The following is a 26,034-nucleotide window of genomic DNA, read 5'->3' as shown; positions in this document are numbered from 1 at the left end:
TTTTCAGCCTTTTTGAAGTGAGCTATATAAATGCGCGAATGTATGGAACTTATTTTATCTTGGTTACTGGCACTGCACAAAATATTCTTTGTATTCAAGTTAAATTAATCGTAAACCACGTATAGAGTCCCTAACGATCTCAATATATTATAGACCTCTGATATAATGTGTGAGTGGAAGTGAAAGAGCAATATCGTTCTTTTGCTGACTGTGCAAGCCAAGAGCGCGTGAACGGTCCCGAGAGGGACACCGGACGGCGCGCGCACAGTCTGTCCGTGTCCTGTCCCTCCTCCCGCAGTCAGACGCAGTGCACGACACCGGATAGACGGGACACCGGGATACAAGAGCTCAGGGAGAGACAACTACTAAAACATGAGGCCGTCACTGTGTCATAGAAATGGAATAACGTTTAAACTGAAAAAGAAATCTTGAAGATTTGCTTTCTGGTAAGTGGGCGCGCGCTGCACGGTCATCATCATCATCTTCATCATCGTTATTATTATTATTATTAATTGCGTTTAGTCTGATTATAAAGATTTGTGTTGAACACTGCGTTTTTAGGAATTATTAACTTTGTCGTTCTCCGTCTGCTTTTTAGATTTTATATAGCAAGTTACTTTGATTTTACATAACGTTATTGTACAAGACTGTAAATAATGAGAAGATTGTGAAATACCTCTGAAAAAATAAAACAAAACATTTATAAATCTGTTGCCACTCCCTGCTGTAACCGTTAGGTGGAGAAGCTCTTTGGCAGGTATCTTTCCCCCACCTGGGATTCGCTGACAGGGCGTCGGGCGACCAGCTCTAGGTAAAAACACTAGCGCGCGCATTTCATAGAAACAGTGGAGGAGATGTTTAGAGCTAGGATATATCTTCATCGTTAACTTTATAGTTATTGTCCTTTGTGTGAACGGGCCTTAAATCTAACACTTACACAAACCTTTCTGCATATTTAGAACACAATGTTGGTGATTTCAGGTTTTACTATTGCTGTGGTGACTAAATTGTTTAAACAATATATCAAATAGATAAGATGATCATGGCTACAGTAAGTATCATAACCATATGGTTGTATTATGTTTTAATACACCAACATAAATTTCAGTAGTCACCTGTAGTCAAAGCTTCTCCACAGAGAATGTTTACAAACCTTTGAGACTGTTAAATTATGTTTGTGTATCCACACACAGAAAAGGAAATCTCATGAGGGAGACATGGAAAGAGAGATCTCTAAGGTAACAAACACACACTGACAATCTTTCACCTTTGAGTAATAACAAGAAACTTATATGAGCATTAATTTCTCGCATCTTCATGGGCCTTTAAACATTTGTCTTTGAAAAATACATATTTTGGGTTGGTATGTGTAATTCAGGTTTCCCACAGTCATGGAAAATCTGGAAATATCAAATAATTTAATCTAATTGTGATTACTAGGCCTGGAAAAAATATGGAAATTAAGTCAAGAAATTAAATTATGCTTGACTCCAAAATGTTCTTTAAAGCGACCTATTATGCAAAATTCACTTTAACATGGTGTTTGAACATTAATGTGTCAGCAGTGTGTAACTTATATACAACCACCCTAATGGTAAAAATCCACCCACCCCTTTTTTTATAAAATCCCCATAAATCATAAGCAGTGTCTCAAAACAAGCCCCCGTCCACGAATGCTGATGGACCATATTAGCATAGACCCCGCCCTGACTGAACTGTACACAGTCCTCCATGTTTATCTCCTCGCCAGAGCATTTAACGTCAGCAGAAATGTATTCTTATTAAAGCTATTATTCAATCAAGAGCAGTGATTGATTTTCTGTTTTTCTTTTGTTGTTTGATTCATATTACCTGCATATTTAGCAGTAGGTACTGTACATTACGCTGCTTTCACTTTAATACACAGATGCGATTTCTTTACTTGCTGTTAACGTTCACAGACATAACTGTGTTTATGTGAACTTTGTATGTTTTTGACATAACCTTGCATGTATTTGACAGTTTTTAAGCGCATTAAGACGTGAATGAGAACTTAGTTTAATACTCACGGGCCGTCTGACAGCCAGCTCTGGATGTGTGAAAACCATATATTTGAAGTTTAGACTCATATGGCTTTAAAACGCATGCAATTAATAAACTTTCATGATGATGAAGAACTGCACTGTAACATGAGCGTGACCGCGATAGAGACGATAATCAAAACCAAAAGATGTTTTAGTGTCTGAGGCAGGAGCTGTAAAGGCTCCGCCCTCTTCTGGAAAGCAGGGTGTGGAGCAGCAGCTCATTTGCATTTAAAGATACTTCCACTCAAAAATGGGCATTTACAACAAGGTATAATAAATGATCTGTGGGGTATTTTAAGTTGAAACTTCACAGACATATTAGGAACATCTATGACTTATATTACATCTTGTAAAAAAGGGCATAATAGGTCCCCTTTAAGAGTGCAATCTGCATACAATGAAATATCTTCATTAAGTATTCAGTCTCATCTGGTTGTGTTCAGGTTCAAGGCATGGTGTGCGAGTTGCGGGCAGGGTTTTCTCGTGCGCTGCTGGAGCTGAATCAGATTCAGCAGGGAGATACTGAGCTGCAGAGCCAGCTGGAGGACACAAGACATGGCTGCAACAAGCGCGCACTTCACCTAGAGAGTCTGGTGCTGTCCCTCAAGGTGAAGCCACACACACATGTGTGTTGTAATTCTATTTATTGATTTGTTTATTTAATTGGGACAACGCACATTAATGAAAATCAATATAAAATACCAAATGTAAACGTACCGGATTATAGCAACATCCCTAGGCAGGTAATGCAAACAATACATTACTAATAATGACAATTATTAAAATACAAACATGCATTACATAAATGACAATAATTCAATTACAGATACCACAAGCTCAAGGAAAGAAAGAAAAAGGAGAAAAGCGGTTAAAATCTGATCTGTATACGTTGAAGTCACTTTTTTCATGTGTCTTTTTAGGAGGAGCTGGAGGAGGTACGTTGTCAGTTTCGTCAGCTCTGTGAGACACAAGACAGAAAACCACCAGAGAATCCAGAAAGAGAGAAGTAAACACACACATATACACACAAATTTACCCATAGAATGTAAGACTGAAACTGTGTTAAAGTGTGTGTGCCAATGTGTGTATGAATACAGTAATGGAGTGGATGACGGTATCGGACAGAGTGATGGTGCTGCAGAGGCTCCTCCCCTTTCATCTGTGGGCGGAGCATTTCTCATACACTGTTACCTACAGGGCTTACAGGTGTGGCAATGGGCCAGACAGAATACAGGTGAGCTTTCATTTTTTGGGTAAAAATATTTGTAATGATTATATAAAATATGTTGTTGTTTTTTTTACTATATGTTAAAGTTGGCATGAAATGGAAGTTGCGATAATCGTTTCTTTCCTATTGTGACGTATATCCAAGTTAAAATGGCTTCTTGAACAAATAAAAGTAGGGCGGGACTTAATTTTGTCCATCAGGAATTGATTGGATCAGATGGTTGTGATCTCATGTGAGTGACAGGTTGTCCCGCCCTCATGCCAGTAAACACATCATCAGAGAAGAGAAGAGAAGAGATGTCCCTGCAAGAGGGAGGGGAACTAATTTTTAATACAGAATAATGGGGCACATGAATTAATTAGTAACATGAAGAAAAAAAAAAAAAAATGATGTGAACGAAAAATCATTTATAATTATCATTGTAATATTCCATTAAAAATATGTATTGCCAATTTTGATTTCATGGTGACTTTAAAAATTATAAGGGCACATGAATAAAAAAAGATTATGTGCGCGATAAATCATTTAAACAATAAATACTGCAATTTTTAATAAAAAAACAAGAATTGTCCATTTTGATTTCAAAGCGACTTTAAAATATATGCTCATATACCAAATAAACTGTTAAGTACTAAATAGTAGGGCTGGGTAAAAAATATAGATTTCTCGATATTAATCGATTCTCATTTTTACGAACCGATATCGATTCTTAAATCTCAAGAATCGATTAGTCATCCTGTTTTCATTTGATGAATGAATGGAACATTATAGCGCGCATCCCGTCCAATAAATCGCAATAATCTTCGTGCTTTGTTACTATTGATACTAAATAAAGTCTCAAATTTCAAATTACGTCCATTTTCTTACGAAATTCAAAAACATAAATACCGTTTTGGCGCTGTGGTGTGAGATCGCTCTGGCTCAGCTCAGCTCAAGAGAAGCAGCAGTGCGGAGCGCACATGATCTCCTCTTCTGCCTTAATAATACCAGTTACAGTGCGAAATAAACATGAATGAACGTCTGAAAGTGTGTTAAAGGGATACTCTACTGGTTTTTCATATGTTATTCCCTTAACTAAGACGAGTTGATACATACCTCTCTCGTCTCAGTGCGTGCACTCAATCGCTGTCTTGCGGTGAAACTTTGTTAGATCTTATCTCAGCCCTGTTCATTCAATACGTGCCAAGAAGAGAAGCGACCAAACACCTCCACGTTTTCCCTATTTAAATACAGTTACACGAGTAGTGTAACTCGACCTAAGACGGTGACACAAAATAAAACGTTGCGCTTTTCTAAGCGTGTAAAATGGATAACTATATTGTATGGCAGAATACCACAAGTGCTTGGGAGCACTTCGACTCGGCGCAGTAATATCATGTATATGCACCATATTACTTATTCATTATAATTTTTAATGTTCTTTGATATTTATTGCATGTTTGAATAAATCTGGCAAGTTTTTATGACAGCCACCATTTAAATGTTTATATTTCATATAACTTTATTATTATAAAAATAAATAAAAGTGTAATTAAGTGTTTGTATAGCTACAAATCAGTTAATTTTTACCTTCAATATTATAGTAGGCTAATGAAGCCTAGTAGGCTACAACTGACTCCCATAGTTTACAGCATTAGTTAAGAGATTTGTTTTCCTTGAGAAAATTTGCCATGTATTGTACCTGATATCCAAAATAATCAATATTGAATCAAATCGAATCGAATCGAATTGCAAGCTTGTGAATCGAAATCGAATCGAATTGTGAAATTTGTGTCAATACCCAGCCCTACCAAATAGTATGTGGTGGGAATTAAATGAGAAGTAAATTATATTTAAAAAACGTGAACGATTTTGTTTTCTGTTTCTCAGGTGTAGATGCTCTTTCCTGCCAGGTAACACACAGCTGCTTACGGCGAGGTAAATCACCTCTTCTCCGAGACTTTTAACAGCTCAATATTCACATGTGGGTCCTCATGTTCCTTTTCTCTTTCTGTCAGGCAGGAGGCGCGGTGTGGTGGAGATGCTGTTGCAGTCTGAGCGCGATTATGTGTCTAGTTTGAAACAGCTCTATGAGAAATATAAATCTGCAGAGCAAAAGTAGAGAACTATATTATCACTATTTCATGTCATCTCTTTATCTCTGTCTGTATCACGGACTATAACAAGCGTGTTTGTGTGTTCCTGAGACAGTGTGGCGTTTGTAAAGCATATTGATCAGATGCTACAGCGCCACCTGCTGTTCCGCAACACCCTAGAAGAACGCCTGACCACGAATGAGAGAAGCTGTGCAGCTGGGGAGGCTTTTCTCAACCTCACTGGACAGAACAATGTAAAATAATAATCTGTTATCCCACTTTACATGTATCCAAAGTGACAGTAAAGACTTTTACATTGCTTCAAAAAAATTATTTCATATAAATACTTTCTATTCCTCAAAGAATCCTGAAAAAAAAAACATTTAAAAAAAAATATTAAGGAACACAACTGTTTTCAACATTGATTATAATAAGAAATGTTTCTTGAGCAGCAAATCAGCATATTAGAATGATTTCTGAAGGATCATGTGACACTGAAGACTGGAGTAATGATGCTGAATACATTACAATTTAAAATATATTATAGTGGAAAACAGATATTTTAAATTGTAATAATATTTCACAGTACTACTATTTTTACTGTGCATTTTGATCAAATAAATGCCAGCAATGGTGCTCTTAAGAGACTCTTTTTTTTTTTAAACAAACAATTACTGACCCTAAACTTTTAAAAAATGCATTAATTCATTGTCTCTCTGCAGAAGTCTTTCTCTGATGCATATCTTGGATATGTGTACGGTCTGGGAACTGTCCTAAAAACAGAGTTCAGTACAACTACACCCCACAACAATCCACAAAACGCTCAGGCAAGATCTTCCTGTTTCATGTTATGAATGTTACAATATTTAAAGTTTTGAATGCAAGGGACTATCAAATGTGTCTAAAGCAACCAGGCCTTATATATCTAACTTTTATATCTAAGTGCACGAACAAGTCTATTGATTTTTACTTTTGTGTAATATTGGTTTCATATAATTATTTATAATATGTTTCTGCTAGGAGGAGAAAGAGAGCTGCAGATTGCTTTCACTACTGTTCGCTCCTGTTTCCCGCATCCACGCATACCTGAACATTATACAGGTGAGTCACATGTTTGCAAATGAACTTGGTAAAAATAAATGAAATAAATTGTTAGCCGTAATAAAAACAATACTTGCTATTTTGCTATGTTAAAGCCAAGATGTGGTTGATTATGATTGAACTTTTTTAACTTTAGTTAGTGTGTAATGTTGCTGTTTAAGCATAAACAACATCTGCAAAGTAATGACGCTCAAAGTTCAATGCAAAGGGAGATATTTACTTTTACAGAAATCACTTTTTAAGGACTACAACAAACGGCTGTTAGGGACTACACGAGCTTCCTCCCGGGTTAGTGACATCACTAACCCTAAAATTTACAAAAACCCCGTCCCCGGGAACACGATTTATAGATTATCATGACAGAATATGCTAATCAATGACTAAAAGATAGTTAACTCCGGCTAACATAAAAGGCTAAAAGTTTTTGAAATTTTCAGTGTGTATCTGTGTGAGGTAATCGGAGCTGATAACACACAAACACATGCTCTTGAAGCTCCGCCCTCTTTGCCAGGAGCAGCAGCTCATTTGAATTTAAAGGGACACACAAAAACAGCGCTTTTTTGCTCACCCTCAAAAAGTGACAATTTTAACATGCTTTAAAAAATTATTTTGAGCCAAAACTTCACATACACACTCAGGGGACATCAGAGAATTATTTTACATCTTGAGAAAAGGGAATTATACCACCCCGTTAAATTACAGTACAAGATACAAGATACAGTACAAATGTGAAATATTATTACGTTTTTATTTTTTATAAATGTAATTTATTCCTGTAATGGCAAAGCTAAATTGTCAGCATCATTACACCAGCTTTTTATGTAGTTGCACATTTTATTCATTTAAAGTACTATATACATACTTGATGAGCTTCCATTGTAAGTACATTACTGCAAACATGTTTGTTGTTAGCTTTTACAAACTGAGAGTCAAAAACATTTTCTGTGGTAATCGACAGCATGACATAGACCCGTGCTGAATTCGGAACCGGATACTAGTGTACTACTACCTTTATTATATATTTCAATGGCAGAAATAGCAAGAGTAGTATGCTAGTATGCAGTTTCGACTCAGCAACAGTCAACAGAGTTCAAGAAGTTGTATTTAATCCTTATATATTATCTTTAGTTTCAGTTATTACTGAAATGTGCAACCTGACTCAATTAAACAGCTGAATTTAGGAATATATAGTCAAGATACTTCTGAACTTCTAAATGTAGAAATAGAGAAAATGTTGTGATGCTAGACGTGACGCTAGGGTTGTAACCCGTCAGTTGGCACTGAATGCTATGCACAGTTGAGGAGGTCCAGATGGCATTACTGCATTGCTGAACTCGTGCCAGCTTAGGTCTGCTTTGCTCACTACTGTCTGAGAAAGTATATCGTTGCCAAGCACTTCACTACAAAAAGTGTACATTTTCTTCCTAAAATGCAGTCTGCTATTTCCTAAGGGATTATTTTAATTTCCAGTGTTGCTACAAAAGACACTGCATCTTCTCCACTGCACTTACTATTTCCACCAGGCTCTGTTACGCAGTTCTGGCGCTGGGCACACAGACTGGTGTTCACTACAGGAGAGCGAACGGGTGCTGTGGGATCTCTGCACAAGCTGTCACATGACCTTGGAGAAGGCGGGGCCATGCAAAGAGGGGGTTGGGCCTAAACAAGGGTCAGTGTTTTTTTGATTATTTTGTCTGTCAGGTAATGCTTCAGTAAATGTGAATTTTATGAAGTACTATTCTGTCTAACTGGTTAAAGCTGGCTTTTGTGGCAGGTGGTTGATGCTAATTTTAGTGTGTCTGCAGTTTGAGAAGCAGGTGCAGTGCCGAGAGCCCCGACAGTGGTCCTTCCGCCTTTACTAAGTACTGTGCCAACACTAATGTGGATTCAGCCAGTGTCACAGCGGGTGCAGGCATAGACAGCACTGTACACCAGAGGAAATGCTGTCGCGTTGGCATCTCACGGACACTACCTCGGCCCAGTGGCATCTTAAGGTACTCCAGTGTGTCATCAGAAATTAGAGCAAAATAAAAGTCACTTTAAGACAAGTATTTTTATGGCTCAGTCACATTTTCTTGGAAAATAATCAAGCTAGTTTGACTGCATTTAAATTAAATGAATACATTTACATATAGCCTAATAATCTGTTGATAACAATCAGAATAAAAAGCCTTCATGTTAACACTTCAGTTTGAAGAAAATGATCTGATCAAGCTCGGTTTGAGAGCTATTTCTATCCAATTTCAAGAGATGATGCAGATCTTAATATGTATAAACATTTGAATCTGGCTACTTACATAACTGGAGGATACAGATAAACTTCTATTAAATCTCTTTAAAAAACAACAACAACTAAATAATGACTTACAAATAATAAATACCAAAATATATAAATATATAAAAGCAAATTCTAACAAATTAAATTAAACTTAAGGGAGGTTAATCAATAGAGTTAAGGAATTCCTGCTGTAAGGGTTCAAATAAAAATTTAAAATCATTTTTAAATGATTTAAACAAATCTAAATGTACTGAAATGTATTAAATTAAATCAAACTATGGAGCCTGTAAGTACAGATTATATTTGAATGATTTCTATTGGCTGTAGAGCAATTACAAAATAAATGGCAATTATTTAAATTTTAAACAACATTTTATCTTCATATCATCACATAAAGTGGCGATGAAACCGAGGTAGCGACAGATTATTGAAAAAGAAAAAAATTTGAGGTGGGTCCTATAAATAGGTTGCTTGGATTTTGAGATGGATCCAGTTATGACATATTGATTAAAAATTATGGAGGTCAATATATATATATATATAAAGCAAAAAAAAGAAGTTTTTTTAAATCCCTCATATAAACAGTATGTGTGTAATCTACAATTAGATTAAACATAATAAGGATTGACTTTTTTTTATTTTTGCTTTCCTATATTAAACAATAACAGTGCATTTAGCAAAATGTAAATTACACTCTATTTAACTACATAATAAAACAGAAACTGTTTCCCCTCAGAAATGGCCGTGAGCATATTTGTGAGCTGCCACTTGGTGGCTGGACTACAGAGTACAAGTGGAATGGCAGCGCAGGGCAGAGCCACACAGGTCCCATCTGCGTACCCTTCGTTTGTCATCCTAGAGAGGCTGGTCGGTTTCTGAACCCTGGGCCACCTGTTGACGAAGGGGGAAACCTCACCACTGCTGCCAAGAGTCAGAGCTCCTCGGCTGGTCTGGCCGTACGTGTTTGTGGGTCTCCGGGACTTGATGGACGCGTTTACACATCTGACCTGTGCCCTCCACCCCCTCGTCTCGACGACGGGGACACAGACTGCGACGTGGCCGATGCATCCGTGTTTGACTTCTCCTCTGTGACGACCTGTAGCCCAGATGAAACTTTAAATCGGCTCAGGAGAGCGGAGGCTCATGATGATGAGGATGATGATGAAGAGGACAACGAGGTTCCAGTTCTCCTCAAACCTTCATACACTCACAACACTTCAGCCGTACAGGTGGGGGGAGGCTTATGCATGCCGTGGCAGATTCCCAGACGGGCTCCTATTCCTGCCGAAGTTCGCATTGGGATACAAGGAAAAACTCGTGCCCCAAAACCTCACAGAATCCCCACCAGTGCCTTTCGGCCGATTTGGGAGCCAATTTACTCACAGGTTTGAGGCATCACATGAAAATTAGCACAAGACTACTGCATCCTACAACTTTTAATCATGATTCTTTCCCCTGATGTCCACTTATAATATCGTTCAAGCTGTTTTGCACTAAAAACATTGTAATTCAGCTTCACATGAACATTTTACACCGTCTTTTTGACCCATAGAATCCCGTTGTGCTGTATCAAAATTTTGGGATGACAATTTTTTGCAGCTTAGTTTCAACAACGTTTTGAGATGTGTAAGTTACATTATGTAGTTTTATTCAAGAAGAGCAACTGTTTTTTTGTTTTTTTTTACATGACCCATTGAGATACAGTTCAAGCTAGTCTGAAATGGAGAGACATTAACAAAACCTCTCATCTTTTCTCTTTCAGAGTGATGTGACTCCTGCAAAAGAGAACTCTGTGTCTTTCAGCTCAACCACTCAAATCATGAATCAACAGCAAGAGACTGACCAATCACGGTAAGAGGCGTATATTGATGACCAAAATGTGCAGTATACGACAAAACATTTAATAACCCCAGTTATAAAAACAATTCCCTTTCGATAAGATTCACTAGCATTGCATTAGTAACTGACGCTTATGGGAAAAACTCTGTTTCTTCGCTTTGCTTCGTAGACAGAGTCTGGCATGGCATAATTGAAGTGTTTTCCCGTGTCTCCATATCCGCGGTCGTTTTCGATTTCCCTCAATCTTAAACTCGGTGCTTAGCGTCTACGTCACGGCTGTTCCCTCTGTTCGTTGATTGGCCAGCTGTTTTCAGGCCGGAGGAAAACTGAGAGACATGTCGATGTCTCAGACTGAGTACAGAAGCGAACTGAAATAGAGCCGAAGTACGAAGTCTGACGTAGTCAGGCTACCTGCTCCTCCCACCATGCAGAAAAAATCTTCCAACGGGAAGCATAAATCTCTCCTGTGAAAGAAGCCCAAGCATTAGTGATGGTGTGAATATCCGCAGGGTCACAATGCTCCAGAGAAGAATTTAAGGTACTGGACACTTACGTCTTTGCGAACTATAAGCGACAGTGAGTGGTCATCTCTGAAGCAAAAAGATCCATCTCTGCTCTTCCAAATTGTAACCAGATTTCCTGCACTACATCTGGATGAAGCCTCCATTCTCCTGGATGTACTCGATCTCCGAAAATCACCACTGTAGCAGCCGTTAATATCCCTATTAGTCGTAGGACCACCCGGTACTGCAGACACACCCGGGCGAAAGCGAGCCGAGAATTGCAGAATGTTCATCACACGTTCCTGAGATGGAGGCAGACATGCGGGAATTCAGGGTCATTCCTATGAATGTAGTGGTCTGTGTTGGAATCAGATGGCTCTTTTTCACGTTTACAGAAAAACACAACTTCTGTACGCATCTCAAAAATAGTCTGATCTCTTGCACAGCCTGCTGTTTTGAGGGGGCACAAAGCCAGTCCAAAGTCACATACCTCTCATCCAAAGAGACAGAGCTGCATTCACACACCTTGTGAAGACACAAGAAGCAAGGGAAAGACTGAAAGGTAGAACTTTCGCAGAATCTTTCTGTGATAAACAACAATTGGGACTTGAAAGTATGCATCTTTCAGATCGACACTTAAAAACCAATCATCTTCTGCAACAGAACGAAGAATGTTGTCTGTCCGCAGCCTTCTACAAGGAAGGACCTTCAGGAACAAATTCAGATGGCTCAAATCGAGAATTGGGGCAGAAACCACTGTCCTTCTTCGGAAAAAAGAAAATATTTTGAATAGAGCCCGCCTCCCTATATGAGGGGATGAACTTTTTGTATGGCTCCGTTCTCTAACTGAACAAATTTCCAGAGAGATAGCCATTGAACGAACTGCGTCTCTTACAATCGTAGGAACAATTCTTGAAAATCTGGGAGGCCAAAGGTAGACTATATCTGCTGCTCAGAGTCATCTAAACCCAGGGGTCTGCTGTGTTGGTCCTCCAGTACTCCAAATGATCAACCATCGGCCTGAGTGTCTCAGCCTTTATGTGTGTGACTTTTAGTGGTCACGTCGAGAAGCTGACGGGGTCCTCCTGGCAACTGGCGAATGAGGTGGCCGAAATTCTTTAGCATCTTCAGTAACACGATGCCTTTGAGGGGGCTGTGACTGAGGTGTAGCGTGCTGGCAGTCTGAACTGCTGGCATCCTAAAGGTAGGGTTGAGCTGCTCCTGCGTCAGTTGACGAGTGGGCTCAGACAGCTTTACCCGCTTTTCCAAGTTCCGGAACATTAGGACCAAAAAGATGCCCGGTAACAAGTGGAATATCTCTCAAGGTTTTCTTACAGTCCTCAGGTAGCCGTATTTGGGTAAGCAACACTTGACAGCGGGCTGCCAGAAGCGTGGCTGTAAGACTACCCAGCTAGCGAGTCACATAGCCTATTGCCAAAAAAGCAGTTTGCAGAAACTGAAATCGAGGGATCAACATTTGCTGGTTCCAGCGTACTGGTGGCAGCAAGAAGTAGCAAAAAGATGATGTTTTCTGCATGGGTTATGCAAGCAACAGACTCGTATGCCTATTTAGCAATGATTCTGTGCGACCACATTGCGCACTGGGACATCGCACATTCCCTCGTAGAGCCTTGTCAGGAGACAGCACCGAAGCTGCAACGGGCTGCTCTATTTCCGGATCACGACTCACCCCAATGGAAGCTGCTTCAGCCATAGATCCTAATGTCCGAGCAATCTTTGAGTGCCGCTTAGGCGGACCAGAACCTGTGAGGGCATTTGAAAATTCAGCCACAAAATGTTTACATGGTGGCACGGCAAGAGTAGTTGCAGCTGTGGCCTACCTGAAAAAAACGTTGGTTTGGGCAGATTGGACAGGTGACTCATCAAGTCCTAGACAAGCATTTGCCATTCGAAGCAAGGCCAAAGTATCATCAGAAAAGGACTGGACTGAATTGACCCCCAACTAGACCCCTCCACTGCTGGATAACCAGTAAAAACATTCTGAGGGGATGGTTGTGCAGCAACATCCACAGCACCCCCATGATCACTAAACTAAGAATCCGAAGCACTCGTAGAAAGCACATCCAAGTCAGAATGATGTGAAAACCAAGGGGAATCAATAGACTCTTACCCAGCTCCCTGATTCGGAACATTCTCATCATCCTGTGTCATCTTCACATGTGTAGCAAATGTGACAGGCTGAAGCGAGTGAAGCAGGCGATTAAGCTCCGCCATCTCTATAGAAAGCACAGAAACCGTCCTAGAAAGTGAATTTCTCAGAACACAAATGTTTCTCACTTCGTAATGTGGCCCTCTTCTTAGATGGGAGGGTAGTGCCGGCTGCTGCAGATGCCTTGCGCTTCAGAGTGCGCGAAGGGGCTATGTCGAACTGTCCGAGTTTCACCGTTGAATTAGGGTCTAACTCTGCAAGACAGAGCCGTCGTTCAGACATAGGTAAAAGAGTGCTGTGTAGACACGGGTCTGTGAGAGCCTCTCAGATGTTGAACACCCAAACACCAAGGGCAGACGTCGTGACCATCGCCCGGGAGAAGCCCGCCTGTATTATGACACAGCTTACAAGTCAGTGGGAAACCAGTGGCCATCTAGCTGAGCCATATTTACTCGATAATAACACCATCAGGTTTAAAGTCAAGCGGAATGATGGTAATGAAGCAACGAAACAGGCGAGAAAAATTACAGGATTCCTTCCTTTCTGCCAATAAAGAGGCCTAAAATGGCCAATGGATTGACCTGAGGGGCATAGAGTATAACATAAATTTGAAGAAAAACACTCAGAACTAAATAGATGATTATGTCAAAGGGAGACTGTTAACCTATAGGCGTGGAAAACACCAGTTTTACCAACAAAAACTAATGGAACTCAAATAAAAATCAAAACTCACCAAAATGCTGCTAAAATACTCCAAAACCATTGAAGTGGCGTAGATTCGCGCTGACACCGTTTTTGAGAACTATATCTTGCTGCTCTTGTAAGCTGCACTTGACAGCTCAAATATATCACTTAACCAAAAACAACCTCACTCAACCAGGCGAGAAAGCAAAAGAGGCAACTGTGGCTTATAACCCCCAGGGCTCAGCATCTACGTGACTTTATTGGTATATTTTCTCAACCTATCTGGCTGGCGCTGCGATAATCCAATAGTGTTTACACTGCCTCTGGTGGTCAGTAGGAATAAAACAAAACTTACATTATGTTAGTAACTGGAACATTATGAATTTATGTAATTTTGTATAAATATATCTTTCAAACAGTTACATTAACATTCCTATCATTCAATTTGAACTAAAGACCATTTATTTAACATTTGGCACTTGGTAAGTGTTAATTTTGGATGCTGGTACCATTCATGTATGTAAAATACTCAGTCACCATAAAATCAAAATTTAAAATTAATTTGATGGAATAATGCAATCTTTATTATGTAAGGGATAATGTAGAAGTGTCAGGGTTTATTTTGTGATAACTGGCTCAATGTACATAATCCCGCACATCTATTTTTTTATTTTTTTTAAAATATGCCCTTATAATCTTTAATTAAAAACATTGATGTTAACTTAAAATTGTGTGATGCCATTTAAGGGCACTTCAAAGTGGTAATGTGTGCATCTGTTGTTTTAGATCTGCATATAGAGGTACTGGAGTCCAGCGGGCTGAAGCAGTTTGGCATGACAGTGAGGACAGTGAAGGACCCTGCAGTACAGTCTGACACACTCTCATGCCAGCAAACAATTAATAATCATGAGTCTGCACTGGTGCAACCAATCAGACATCTGTTTTTTTTTTTTAAATAAATGACAACAGTTCCTCTCACTGTGAACTGACATGCAGCAATGCAGCTCACGACAGCTAAATTCAACAAAAGTTTCAGCATGATTTGATTTGTCAGAGAAATAAACACTTTAAATGTAACAGAATGCACAAAGTCAGAGGAATAAAAACATTCCGTAGAAAATAAGACTGCGTGTTTATTAATGAGTCTCATGGAGAACATGGTACAAAAGCAGTTAGAGGCCTTGGAATGCGCACAGACACACACACACACACACACACACGCACAGAAACAGTGAGTTTTTTGGGATTTACTAACACTTCAAACCAATGACAAATCAGCTCAGTGGGAAAGGCCAGTATGAGTGTCTACACATACAGGATGTGACATCACTACAAAACACTGCAGTCCCTCTATGGCTGATCGCCATGGTCAATTTGATAGGAATTGCTCTGGTGACAAAGCCCTTCCTGTGTGGACCTGGTTTGGTTGATGAGAGGACCTGAATGAAAGCAGGAGGCGTGATTTACAATAGAACATTCGGACCGCAGCGCTGTGTCCCTAAGTACATGAGTTTGGGACACAGCCCGACGGTTGTCCCGGCCAGCCCAGAGGACAGGGGTCAGCAGGACAGGGTCATAAGGTCACAGGATTGTGAGTTTGAGTCCTCTGCTTCTTTGTAACAGTACTGCCCTAAAGTGCAAAAAAAGGCTCACCGCACACTATTAAGACACACAAACTTGACACTGGTCCACACCAAACACTATACAACAGTGTGTGAATCCGGTGGGTCTCAGACTGAGATTGTCAGTAGATACATCAGCAACTGGGGCGCAGAGGTGAGAAGTGAGGGCAGATATGTTACTCTGTACAGAATACTTGGAGCACGCGCACACACACACACACACACACGCGCACGAACGGAGGTGTTGTCTAGACATTTGTTCTAAGCATGGTCAAGGCGAATGCTTTCAGACACTTCAATTTTGTTCAGTACTGATATTGAAGGCACATTAAGAGTCTGGAGCGAAAATCACGAGTCGTAAGTATTGGTGGAGGGGTGTGGCTTGTGATGAATCAATGAATAGATGAGTACGCCTTTGAGGGGAGGGGTTAAGACATCATATTGGCTTTAAATAGTGTGAGGAAAAACCCTCACCAAAATGTCAAGAGTTCACCTGAAGGGTACAATCTCTGGTCAAGGTCACAGCTGTGAGTTAAAGGCAACTGAAGAGAGGCGTGCTGAGGGTGTTCGGGTTGAACCCTGGTTGACCTTTGACCTGCAACCAAATAAACATCCACAGCAGAGTCTAATGATGGTGAAAGGCCTCAGAGCTGCATTTTCATTTCGAGAATGTACTGTTGACGAGCACATGACCTTGCGTAGCTCTGCATGCTGAACGTGAAAGAAAATGCGTGAATCACATTCCTCAAGAGCAATGACCATCTTCAGGTTTCGACTAGCATCAGATTGTCTGGTTCCAGGTTAAACTATGTTAAAACACACACACTCGCTTCTCTATTTTAGGTCGGGATGCTCTTATTCGTTGCTGTCCCTGTTGTCGACTAGCGAGAGAGTGTGTAGCGATGGCTGTGAGAGAGTGTGTGTTGATTGAGAGAGTTCTCTCTTGTAAGTCTTGGGTGGCAGCTTTGGCAGCGCAGGGGTGGAGTTGTGACGAGGCGGTATGGGAGGTGCTGCAGTGGGTGGGGGCAGGTGGACCAGAATGGGCTGACTGAAGCTGGGCGTGCAGGGGCGGCGAGGCACGCGTGGAGAAGGTGTGCCCGGGGGCGGAGCACGGGGAGAGGGCGTGCCGGGTGGGGTGTTGGGAGTGCTAGGCGAGCTGGTGAAGTCCCAATGGAAACGGATCCCTGGAGATGGCTGCATGTTCACCGGGTAGTTGATGAAGATCTCGGGTGGTCGTTGTGGAACCGGTGGAGGCGTGTCTGGAAGGGGATCGCGGGGCGGAGGAGGTGGGGGGCTCGGCAGCGGCCCCTCCGTCGGCCCGTTGATCACCGGAACGCGTGGCTGCAGGCGAGGGGGGGGAGGCAGTCGTGGTGGAATGGCGGGAGGACTTTCAGACCTGAAACTCTGCAAAGAATAGATTGCACTCGTGTGAATGTGACGGCACAACATGATGAATTTAGCCTGTGAAAAGAAAGCATTTTCACAAGTGTTCTCTTACTTTTGGACCCCATAGTAAAGTATATGGATATGTACTACCACATGCAGCGGTAGTGATTATTGTATCGTTGCACTGGAGCAGCTCTAATTGGGGCTCTGCCATTAAATGAAAGATAAAATATGATGGAATGATACAATGAAGAGTGAAAGTAAGAGAAGCTCATACATTTTATAAGGCATAATTTAAGCATGAAAATGACTAGAGAAAAACTCTATTACTAAACAAATTAAACCAACTAATATGATTCGCATTCTATGCCCATTATTTTTGATGATAATACAGGTATTGGTAAGTACACACAAAAAATGAAAGTATCAGTATCATACTCATGCTGGAAAAAAGTGGAATGATTAAAAAAAATTGAGTGTTAAGTTTTTTTTTGCAGTGAAATATTTAGTTAAAAGCTGTAGTTTGTAAAAGTGTGTCTCTTAATTTTTTTAATCATGAGTAGCACGTATAGTTTCAAAGTATCTTCCTTAACACAGCATGTAAGTCACCTTGGACTCTGAAGAGGTATCTTTCCTGCGGGGAGGTAATGGAGGGGGTTTAAGTAGCTCATCGCCCATCAACTGGTGTAAACTGCCACATGACACAGACTGGAACTCTGACAAAAAGACAGAAGTATACAGTCTTTTGTCTCTTGTTTTTTCCACAAAAAACATAAGCAGAAGAGCGCTGCTTGAGGAAAATCATAAAACTTACTGGACTGGGGCAGCAAAACTGGGGCAAATATGGTGTTACCTGCAGAAAAACACAAAATGGCATTTAAGTCATGCATAACTGTGTTTGTAGCTGATTGGTATCCACTGAGCCGCCACCGATCCCCTCTCTCACCGCAGGAGCTGCTCAGGTCGTGCTCCATGAACACAGAGTTAAAGTCAGAGCTGGCAGACTGTGGAGGCGTGGGTGTGTTCGGAGAGGTGGGGAGAGAATGAGGGGTTTCAGGTTCTGTTTCTGCAATGCTTCTGAAGGTGATTTTGTGAGGTGGTTCTCGTTCTAATGGCACTGGGTGACCTTTCAGCGTTCCCCCTCCTCCTGATGCCTGCCGCACCGGCCGAACGCCGGGAGACTTCAGAGGATACATAGTCTTTCTGGGCTATATGACACAACACACTCAGTTGCAAGACAGACATAGTGAAAAGGAAACAAACAATACATTCTGACTCCATTTTATTGATGTTAAAGTGACCAAGTTCTTGAAGAATTCCTTAAAAAAAAACTTATGACAAAGGTTTAAAAAATCTTAAACAACATGTAAATGTAAAGAAATTTGGTTTTTTTTATTATTTGATCATTAAAATAGAGTAATTTAGACACCATCCTGATTCATCTCTTAACTATGACATACAGTGTTTTTAACAAAAACTCACAAATCTGGATGGCTGTTTGCAGTTCCTTGGTTCGATCTCTAGAGACTTGTTGAACAGGTAGTCAGAAAACTCCTTTTCACTCATGTTTTCCATTGGATTCAGATTCTCAAAAAACCTCTGCAAGACAAAAAGACAATCTCAAATCTCATTTTCTCCTCAGGTCATTTTGACCCGAAATTCCTCATTTATAATTTTTAAAAGTTGAGTGTTCATTGGAGTGGTCCTAGACCTTAGGAGATTTGTCACACTTGACCTTGGAATACACCAACATTTTTAACTGGATTCTAGGATTATGTGATTGTAATAAAAATAGTAACAAATCCTTCTCTCGCGGGTCACCTGTAGTAATGAATGGGAAATGGGATTTTTATTTATTTGTCTTTTTTTTTTTTTATCTGGCACAATCCAGAACAAAAACACTCACAAATGAAGATATGAGACTATATAACATCCCCAAAGCAGAACACACTCACATGCATAAAACAGAGGCAATGATTTTTTGTAATAAAAATCAATCAGTCACAATACAGACTGCACACATATATGAAGTGGTTAGATTAAAACATTTACAATGCAGAACAAAAACAAAAAAATAGGGCTTCGGTTAATTTCTTACAGGTACAGGAAGAGAGGAAAAGGGTTAAACTCATGAGAATGAGAGAGGGGAATAGGAAAACAGTGTGAGTGATTGATGAACAATATAAACCTTTATGTCGTGTTCTACTTTGAGGCAGTAGGGTTGGTTCTGGTACTGCTGGATTTCTCCAGTGATTTCTGCTACTTTGCGTCTTTTGCTAAAGTTGATCAGTTCTTTTCCGTCACGCTTTAGGAAATCTGGATTCCCCTCTTCAGTCTTCAAAATGTTAGTCAGGTAGATACCTGAATACACAAAACAGACAGGAAACATCACATATGCCGTACACTACTGTTCATAAGTTTGGGGTCAGTAAGATTTTTGGTTTTAAAGAAATTAATGCTTTTATTCAGATAGGACAGATTAAATGAATCAAAAGTGGCGGCAGTGAAGAAATTTATAATTACAATGTTATAAAAGTTTTCAATTTCAAATAACTTTCTATTCATCTAAGAATCAGTTACCACAAAAATATTAAGCAACACAACTGTTTTTTAAAGTCTAGAGAAATGGCTGCAAAAATTCAGCTTCACCATCACAGGAATACATTATATTTTCAAATATATTCATATAGAAAACAGTTATTTTAAATTGTAATATTTCACAATTTTACTGGTTTTACTGTATAAATGCAGCCTTGGAGAGCATTTAAAAAATAAATAATTACCATCCCAAACTTTTGCAGAGTAGTGTAATTGTATATACATGCTAGTTTGTTACAAGCAGCTCTTTCTCTTACCAAAGAAGGGTACACAAGGTGGGTTGATGGATTTGAGCTTGGCGAGGTATTTCTTAAAATGATCCTGACTAAGTTCAACGGCTTCCTCTAGAATCCTCCTCTTCCTCTCAGGCACGGCCTACATATAAACAACAAAACCACATATACTGTACCGTTATCTGGTTATCTGTCATTTACTATTCAGATTCACATTGTGAGTGCATTCAATAATAAATTAACAGGTCACCTCAAAGGTGTGGTCCAGACGATACACCGGTACTGAGTTGATGGCGCTTACAATTTCCAAAACTCCATTAAAGTTATTGAGCTCTTGAAACACCTGCAAGATCTCGATAATACGGGAGAATACAGCAACCCTCTCGTCCACATTTTCAGCCTCTACTATACACCTGAGTGACAGAGAGTGAAACAAAGAATTAAAGTACTTATAGAATTTTAAATATTGAGACTGGTGATAATGGTTTTTCTGCAAGATAAAATGTATTGTTCATGGAGACGATGCAGTTGACTAAGGGCTAGTTACTCACTTCTCAAACCACAGTGTGAGGTTGGTTGTGTGTCTGATCATCCTCAGCAGATTGGGAGAATTCTTCTCTTTATCTTCCTTTGTCCAAACACTGCCTACCAGCTCAGATGGACGAACGGCTCTATGCATACAAATGTACAATAGTTAGTTAATGTACTGTCTTTCTTATACTCATGCTTAAAGTTCTGATTGTCTCACCTGTATAGATCAGACTCTAGAAGTGTTAACTGGCGAGCAATTTCTATTGGATGAAGAGTCATGAGGTCAAAGGTTTCGATCTGCCCTGGACGGCTGATGTGCCATTCGATAGGAGGAGGTGGGCTCTCAAAGGTAATGTTGTGACTAATGCCATTAGACTGAGTTTGTATCTTACGTCTCATGATCTTACTGATAGACTCCACCCACTTACGCATCGATTTACCTGAAAACAGAACATCCTACATCAGTCTCATTGAGTATGCGTGCATGTATGAGAATCTGCAGCAATGTATTTCAGGGTGTGTATAAATGTGTATTAAGAGTGTGTACGTACCTCTAAGCTGTGTGGTGCTGGTGAGGTATTCTTCAAGTCTTCCGCAGAGTTCAGGATCATTCTCAAAGTCATAAAAGTGATGTTCCACCCACTGACGGAATACATTCAGAACCCTAATGACACACACAGACATCAGACCGACATGCTCACTGTGATGACTTAATATACAACAGCACATTGACTGAAATGACCACAGAGAAGATGGAGCAACAACAGGATGCATGTGAGTCTTACAAAAACAAGCCCACCACCAGCAAAAAAACAAAAACAAAAAAAAACACCATATAAACACTACAGTTCAAGAGTTTGGGGTCAGTAAGATTTTTTTAATTATTTAATACTTTTATTTAGCAAAGATGCATTAAATCAAAGTAATAGATTCAAATTGACATTAAAGACTTTAACATTGTTGCAACAAAATTTTACTTCAAATAAATGCTGTTCTTTTGAACTTCCTATTCATCAAAGAATGTTAACAACAACATATTTGCCAGAACAACTGTTTACATCATTGCAAATAAAAATAAATGTTTCTTGAGCACCAAATCAGCATATTACATATGATTTCTGAAGAATCATGTGACAAAAGACAGGAGTAATGATGCTAAATATTTAGCCTTGCCATCACAGGAATAAAATACATAAAATATATTCAAATAGTAACCAGTTATTTTAAATTGTTATAATATTATGAGTGCATCATGTATGAGTGTGCATGGCAATTGAGAATGTGTGTTTGTTTTACCGGAGTTGAACAGGCTGCACATATTCCCTGCGAAATCTCTGAAGCTCAGCTGCCATTGGTTGCTCTCCGTTCCAGAGAGCCTCTCGGTCTGCTTCTGATGGCTCGGGCTCTGGAATCTCAATCCTGAAGCATCATGGGGAAACAAGTACAACCAAATTACATGCATATACAGTACATCCTAAAATGTGAAAGGCAAACAAAACAAGAAAAATCAGACAATGTTATGTAGGCAAACAAATGTGTAAAGGAAACAAACTCCTTGACAGACATGTCAATATTTTAGGGTGGAAGGAACACTGTACATTTTAAAAAAAATAAATTCCTTTCTTTTCATTGGCTGATGCTTCTTTAATGCAAATGTTTGCTCAGCAGTGTAATGAAAGTCTTGTGCAAAGACTTAAGTGATCTAATGCGACAGACTCAAAAGCTCCCTTGACAGTGACCAATCATATGACAAGACATTTGCATACAACAGCATGGCAGAGGCCAGAGACAAAATAAAATTATGTAGAACTTTATGCAAACTTTACTTAAGTGTAGAATTGTTGACAGCCTTACCACATCAAGGACTGACTTTTGTCTGAACATGTGTATGAGACAAGTTAATGTGCTCTTTACCTTTCAATCAGTAGTGTGAGCAGGTCTTGGGGTTTACAGAAAGAGCGGTATGTAGTCAGAAACGTACGCACGAAATTTGGGTCTGTAAGAAAAAGAGGAAATGTACATAAAAACATACTCAGGGACCAAACCAAATAACCAACACATTCACTACCAATCAAGAGTTTGGACACACTCGACAGAACATTTGTCATGATCTTAAAAACCTTTTGAACTAAGGAGGATTCTTGTTCTGTACCTGCATACATGTGGTATGTCAGTCTCTCAATGAGCTTGACCACTGTCCCGGCTTTAATAATGGGAATTCCAGTCTTACTCTGCGCTCCCTCCTCAAACACTATGTTCTCTTCAGAGTCCTGGATGGCAAACCGGTAGACATCCGGTGATGGCAGCCTCAGTGGTTGTGCTTGTTCCTCGCGGTGCAGGACAGTGTCCAGCATGCGGTCCAGAGTGGGCCGGTACTGCAGCGTGACCAACGCAGCCATCCACGCGCTCTTCTCTTCTGCCGAACGCGCACCAAATACGGCACTGCTTTCCTCGCGGCCTACCAGCTCAAATGCGTGACGAAACTCTGATGAATCTTCGCGATCTACGATGCGATACTTGCGTAACACAAACTTCTCTTTTAGACGAAACTCCGCCGCACTGCCAGCCCCTGGCAACCGGGAGCTCTGGTTGGCTTTGCAGCTTATCATGAGGCCGTCGAACAGGAAGTTGTGCCGTTCATGCTTGGCACCAGCCCGTAGGAGGGCCCCCTCCAGGATGAACTGGCTGCAGCACTGCCCGATATCTCTGCCTTCCCAGCCATCAATACTCTTCTGGATGTCATTCATACGCTTTATTGCTGCCTGCTTACTGCGAGATGCACGACTATATAACCGATATAGGGGCTCCCTAAAAGAGAGTCACAAGAACGAGAGATGAAAATGGTGTTTGGTACAGACACATAGTTGTGCAAGCCCTGGTGTTTCCGTTACCCTTGTTTGCGCCGTGGTTGGTGTTTAGCGTATATGCGTTCAATGCTGCATTGTAGGTTGATCAGTGCAGTCTGAGCCTGTTTTAAACACTCTCTGTCATCCTGGTCTTCACTGCACTCCTGCAATTGCTAGAGAGACAATGATCGCAATGAACCTCAAATAACACAAGATTACATACCTATAGGTTACTGATTGAGTGTGAATATGTTTAGTACTCACCTGTAACAGTTCAAAGTAGTGCATGCAGTGGTAAACTGGAACCATCATCAACTGAGGAAGCACATACTGCACTGCCTCCTTAAAACCCTCTGCAATTGACTAAAACACACACACACAAACACACCACATGAGGCAGAACATCTGAGCTCATGCCTGCAGAGATAAAGGCTTTGACTCCACCGCCCTCGCTCTCTCTGACCCCACAGGTCTCTTTTCAGATTGTATTACTTGCCTTTAAAATGTGGTACATATGATTTCCTAGTTAAACTGATGAAGGAGCAGGGTGTCATTATAAGCACAACTATAAAAACAGTGCTTCAAAGTGCAGTTAGGCTAGAGCTTTACACTAGCCTATGTAAAATAAACAATATATCTAAATAAATAATTGAATCGATTAAGGATTGTTTTAGTTTTGTACTACTTTATTAGTGTCTGGAGATTTTGGTTATTTTTAAACAGGTTTTGAATTTAGAAGGGATGCAAAATATATCAATACCATATTAGTTAACAGTGTTGTTAACAGAAACGTACTAAACTAAAATATAAATAAGATGGAACATTTAAATGTAAAAACAAATATATTTTCATTTAGTTTTAAAAATAAATGTTTTGGAGGGAGGGAGGGGAGGGAGGGAGAGAGGAGAGGGAGAGAGAGAGAGAGAGAGAGAGAGAGAGAGAGAGAGAGAGAGAGAGAGAGAGAAGAGAGAGAGAGAGAGAGAGAGAGAGAGAGAGAGAGAGAGAGAGAGAGAGAGAGAGAGGGAGAGAGAGAGAGGGAGAGAGAGAGAGAGAGAGAGAGAGAGAGAGAGAGAGAGAGAGAGAGAGAGAGAGAGAGAGAGAGAGAGAGAGAGAGAGAGAGAGAGAGATAGATACCGGGGTACCGCTGAATCCCTCGCACCATTTTCAAATGACTGATTTGATCTGATAGTCTGTAGCCATGTTTCCATCCACTTGTCAATCGAATTGCGAATTGCACTTGTCAAAACCTCATGCGAATAAAGCTGGTGAAAGTGTGTTTCCATCAAACGGCTTTAAAGCGGATAAAAACCTGTGCGTAATGTCGTCACATGCTGTTTTGCGATCAAATTGGTATATCGAATTGATTTGAGACATGTTACGGTGTTTCCATTCATTTTCTCACCGAATTGCACAACATTCAAGCCAACATTTGCGAACAAAGTTTTACTAGGCAAAATGGATCGCACCATAATAACTTTTCCATCCGCGATTATCGCATAAGCCGTATATCGATCAAGATAAAATCCGATGAGACCGATCGTATTTCATTTGAGTCGATATTTATGAAATTCAATCGAATTTTACTGTTTCCATAAGGAATTTTTATTCGATATCACTTAATGCGGATAAAAACGTGTGGATGGAAACATAGCTACAGTGGATTCATTTACTCATCTAATCTACATGTAATAATAGTAAACACATTTTTGCAGGAATTTCCCACATTAAAAGTGCGAAACCTGCAAGAATGAGTAAAACTATTCACACTCTACTATGCACAATACCCACAATCCAGAAATTCAGGACCTGTTTGGTAAAAAAAAATAAAAAATAAAAAAACAAAAAAAATTTGGTCGGGTGAACAATTCAGTGATGGTGCAGACCTGAAAGTGCAGAGCAACAGTGGGGCGGGACATCAGAGTGTTGAAATGTTGACAGAATTCTTTAGAGAGGATGTCCTGAGAGAGTGTCTCATAGGGATCAAATGCCTGCTCCTGTACACAACAGACACATACATAGACATTTCTAACAGCCATCTATCTAATGTACTCCTGGAGCTGTGGATGATCTTTCTCATTTATGAACTTTCATGAGTGTCTATGACTTTATTTGTACCTCAGCGAGGTCTTCGAAGCAGCTGCCCACAAGGGGGTGTGGACTCCCATCAGCTGTCATTTCTACAGCATCCTCAATAAGACCCAACAGTTTAACTGTTAACTCATGGACCTCTAGAATATTACTGAATGCCAGCTCCACATCCTACAACACATCACAGACAGAGAGAAAACTGAGAATAAATGATAATAAAGAGAATGTAGAGAGCTAATCCCTGCAAATTGATGTCAGTATGTATACTCATTTACACAGACAACTCATGTTCTGATTGGTCAGAAGAACACACCTGAGAGGAGAAGAGTTTGCTATTGGACATAAAGGCTTGGCGGAATACTTTGATGATGAGATCGAGTTCCCGCAGATACTGACGTTCCTCAGCGATCTCCAGGCGCACCAGATCATCATATGTGAGCACACCAGAGGAAGACACCTCCTCTACACTCTGAGACACCAGCCCCATCTCCTCTTCCTGATCAAACATATCCATTAACACCTGAAGGCACACAAAAGCAATATTAGGGCTCTTAATACATCAAAATATTTAATTGGAACTTATTACTATGATTTATGTAATAAATTTTTTATTGGTCTTTTAGTCCAGAATAATCTTTCATTATTTCTTTAGTGTAATAGAGTGGAGCAGCTTTGGGACAATTTTTTTTTTATTAATAATAATAATAATTATTATTTTTATTATCATCATTGCTCTTATAAACCATAATAAAGATAATCGTAATAATATCACAGACCTCTGTAGAGCAC

The 26,034-nt window shown here is 40.0% G+C and overlaps 2 protein-coding genes across 3 annotated transcripts in view; one reads left to right on the top strand and one right to left on the bottom strand.

The window, feature by feature from the left end:
• Positions 1-210: 210 nt before the first annotated feature.
• LOC130088258 (uncharacterized) lies at positions 211-15,064 on the top strand. 2 transcript variants are annotated; one of them, XM_056254959.1, is made up of 16 exons: positions 211-446; positions 747-811; positions 1,194-1,238; positions 2,507-2,671; positions 2,984-3,069; positions 3,161-3,297; positions 5,161-5,208; positions 5,289-5,388; positions 5,482-5,620; positions 6,089-6,193; positions 6,387-6,467; positions 7,991-8,136; positions 8,273-8,461; positions 9,482-10,130; positions 10,508-10,596; positions 14,728-15,064. In XM_056254959.1, the coding sequence occupies exons 3-16, from the start codon at positions 1,218-1,220 to the stop codon at positions 14,813-14,815; spliced, it is 2,043 nt and encodes a 680-aa protein (XP_056110934.1). In that variant the 5' UTR covers positions 211-446; positions 747-811; positions 1,194-1,217; the 3' UTR covers positions 14,816-15,064. The 2 variants fall into 2 exon arrangements, with proteins under 2 accessions (XP_056110934.1, XP_056110933.1); XM_056254958.1 differs by having other exon boundaries at positions 738-811.
• sos2 (son of sevenless homolog 2 (Drosophila)) overlaps positions 15,055-26,034 on the bottom strand; it is a 32,587-nt gene continuing 21,607 nt past the window's right edge. The window contains exons 5-23 of the mRNA XM_056254937.1: positions 25,559-25,765; positions 25,273-25,416; positions 25,041-25,151; positions 23,422-23,520; positions 23,203-23,330; positions 22,464-23,119; positions 22,226-22,307; positions 21,608-21,730; positions 20,863-20,975; positions 20,529-20,751; positions 20,332-20,451; positions 20,031-20,193; positions 19,805-19,922; positions 19,138-19,310; positions 18,432-18,548; positions 17,896-18,157; positions 17,764-17,802; positions 17,559-17,665; positions 15,055-16,967 (exon numbers count right to left, since the gene is read on the bottom strand). Coding sequence (XP_056110912.1) covers positions 16,419-16,967; positions 17,559-17,665; positions 17,764-17,802; positions 17,896-18,157; positions 18,432-18,548; positions 19,138-19,310; positions 19,805-19,922; positions 20,031-20,193; positions 20,332-20,451; positions 20,529-20,751; positions 20,863-20,975; positions 21,608-21,730; positions 22,226-22,307; positions 22,464-23,119; positions 23,203-23,330; positions 23,422-23,520; positions 25,041-25,151; positions 25,273-25,416; positions 25,559-25,765 — 3,534 coding nt within the window. The 3' untranslated portion in view covers positions 15,055-16,418. The remainder of the gene's footprint in view (positions 16,968-17,558; positions 17,666-17,763; positions 17,803-17,895; positions 18,158-18,431; positions 18,549-19,137; positions 19,311-19,804; positions 19,923-20,030; positions 20,194-20,331; positions 20,452-20,528; positions 20,752-20,862; positions 20,976-21,607; positions 21,731-22,225; positions 22,308-22,463; positions 23,120-23,202; positions 23,331-23,421; positions 23,521-25,040; positions 25,152-25,272; positions 25,417-25,558; positions 25,766-26,034) is intronic.

The sequence above is a fragment of the Rhinichthys klamathensis genome, unplaced genomic scaffold (assembly GCF_029890125.1).
Source record: "Rhinichthys klamathensis goyatoka isolate OS25496 unplaced genomic scaffold, OSU_Roscu_1.1 h1tg000115l_1, whole genome shotgun sequence".
In the NCBI taxonomy this organism is placed as follows: domain Eukaryota; kingdom Metazoa; phylum Chordata; class Actinopteri; order Cypriniformes; family Leuciscidae; genus Rhinichthys; species Rhinichthys klamathensis.
Note: the sequence above shows the minus strand (reverse complement) of the source record. Positions and strands in the feature narration are given on the sequence as shown.

Coding starts and splice junctions, on each gene's coding strand:
- LOC130088258 (XM_056254959.1), top strand. CDS start 1,218: ATGGAAAGAGAGATCTCTAAG. Junction 3,298..5,160: donor ATGGGCCAGACAGAATACAG/GTGAGCTTTCAT, acceptor TCTGTTTCTCAG/GTGTAGATGCTCTTTCCTGC. Junction 8,462..9,481: donor CGGCCCAGTGGCATCTTAAG/GTACTCCAGTGT, acceptor GTTTCCCCTCAG/AAATGGCCGTGAGCATATTT.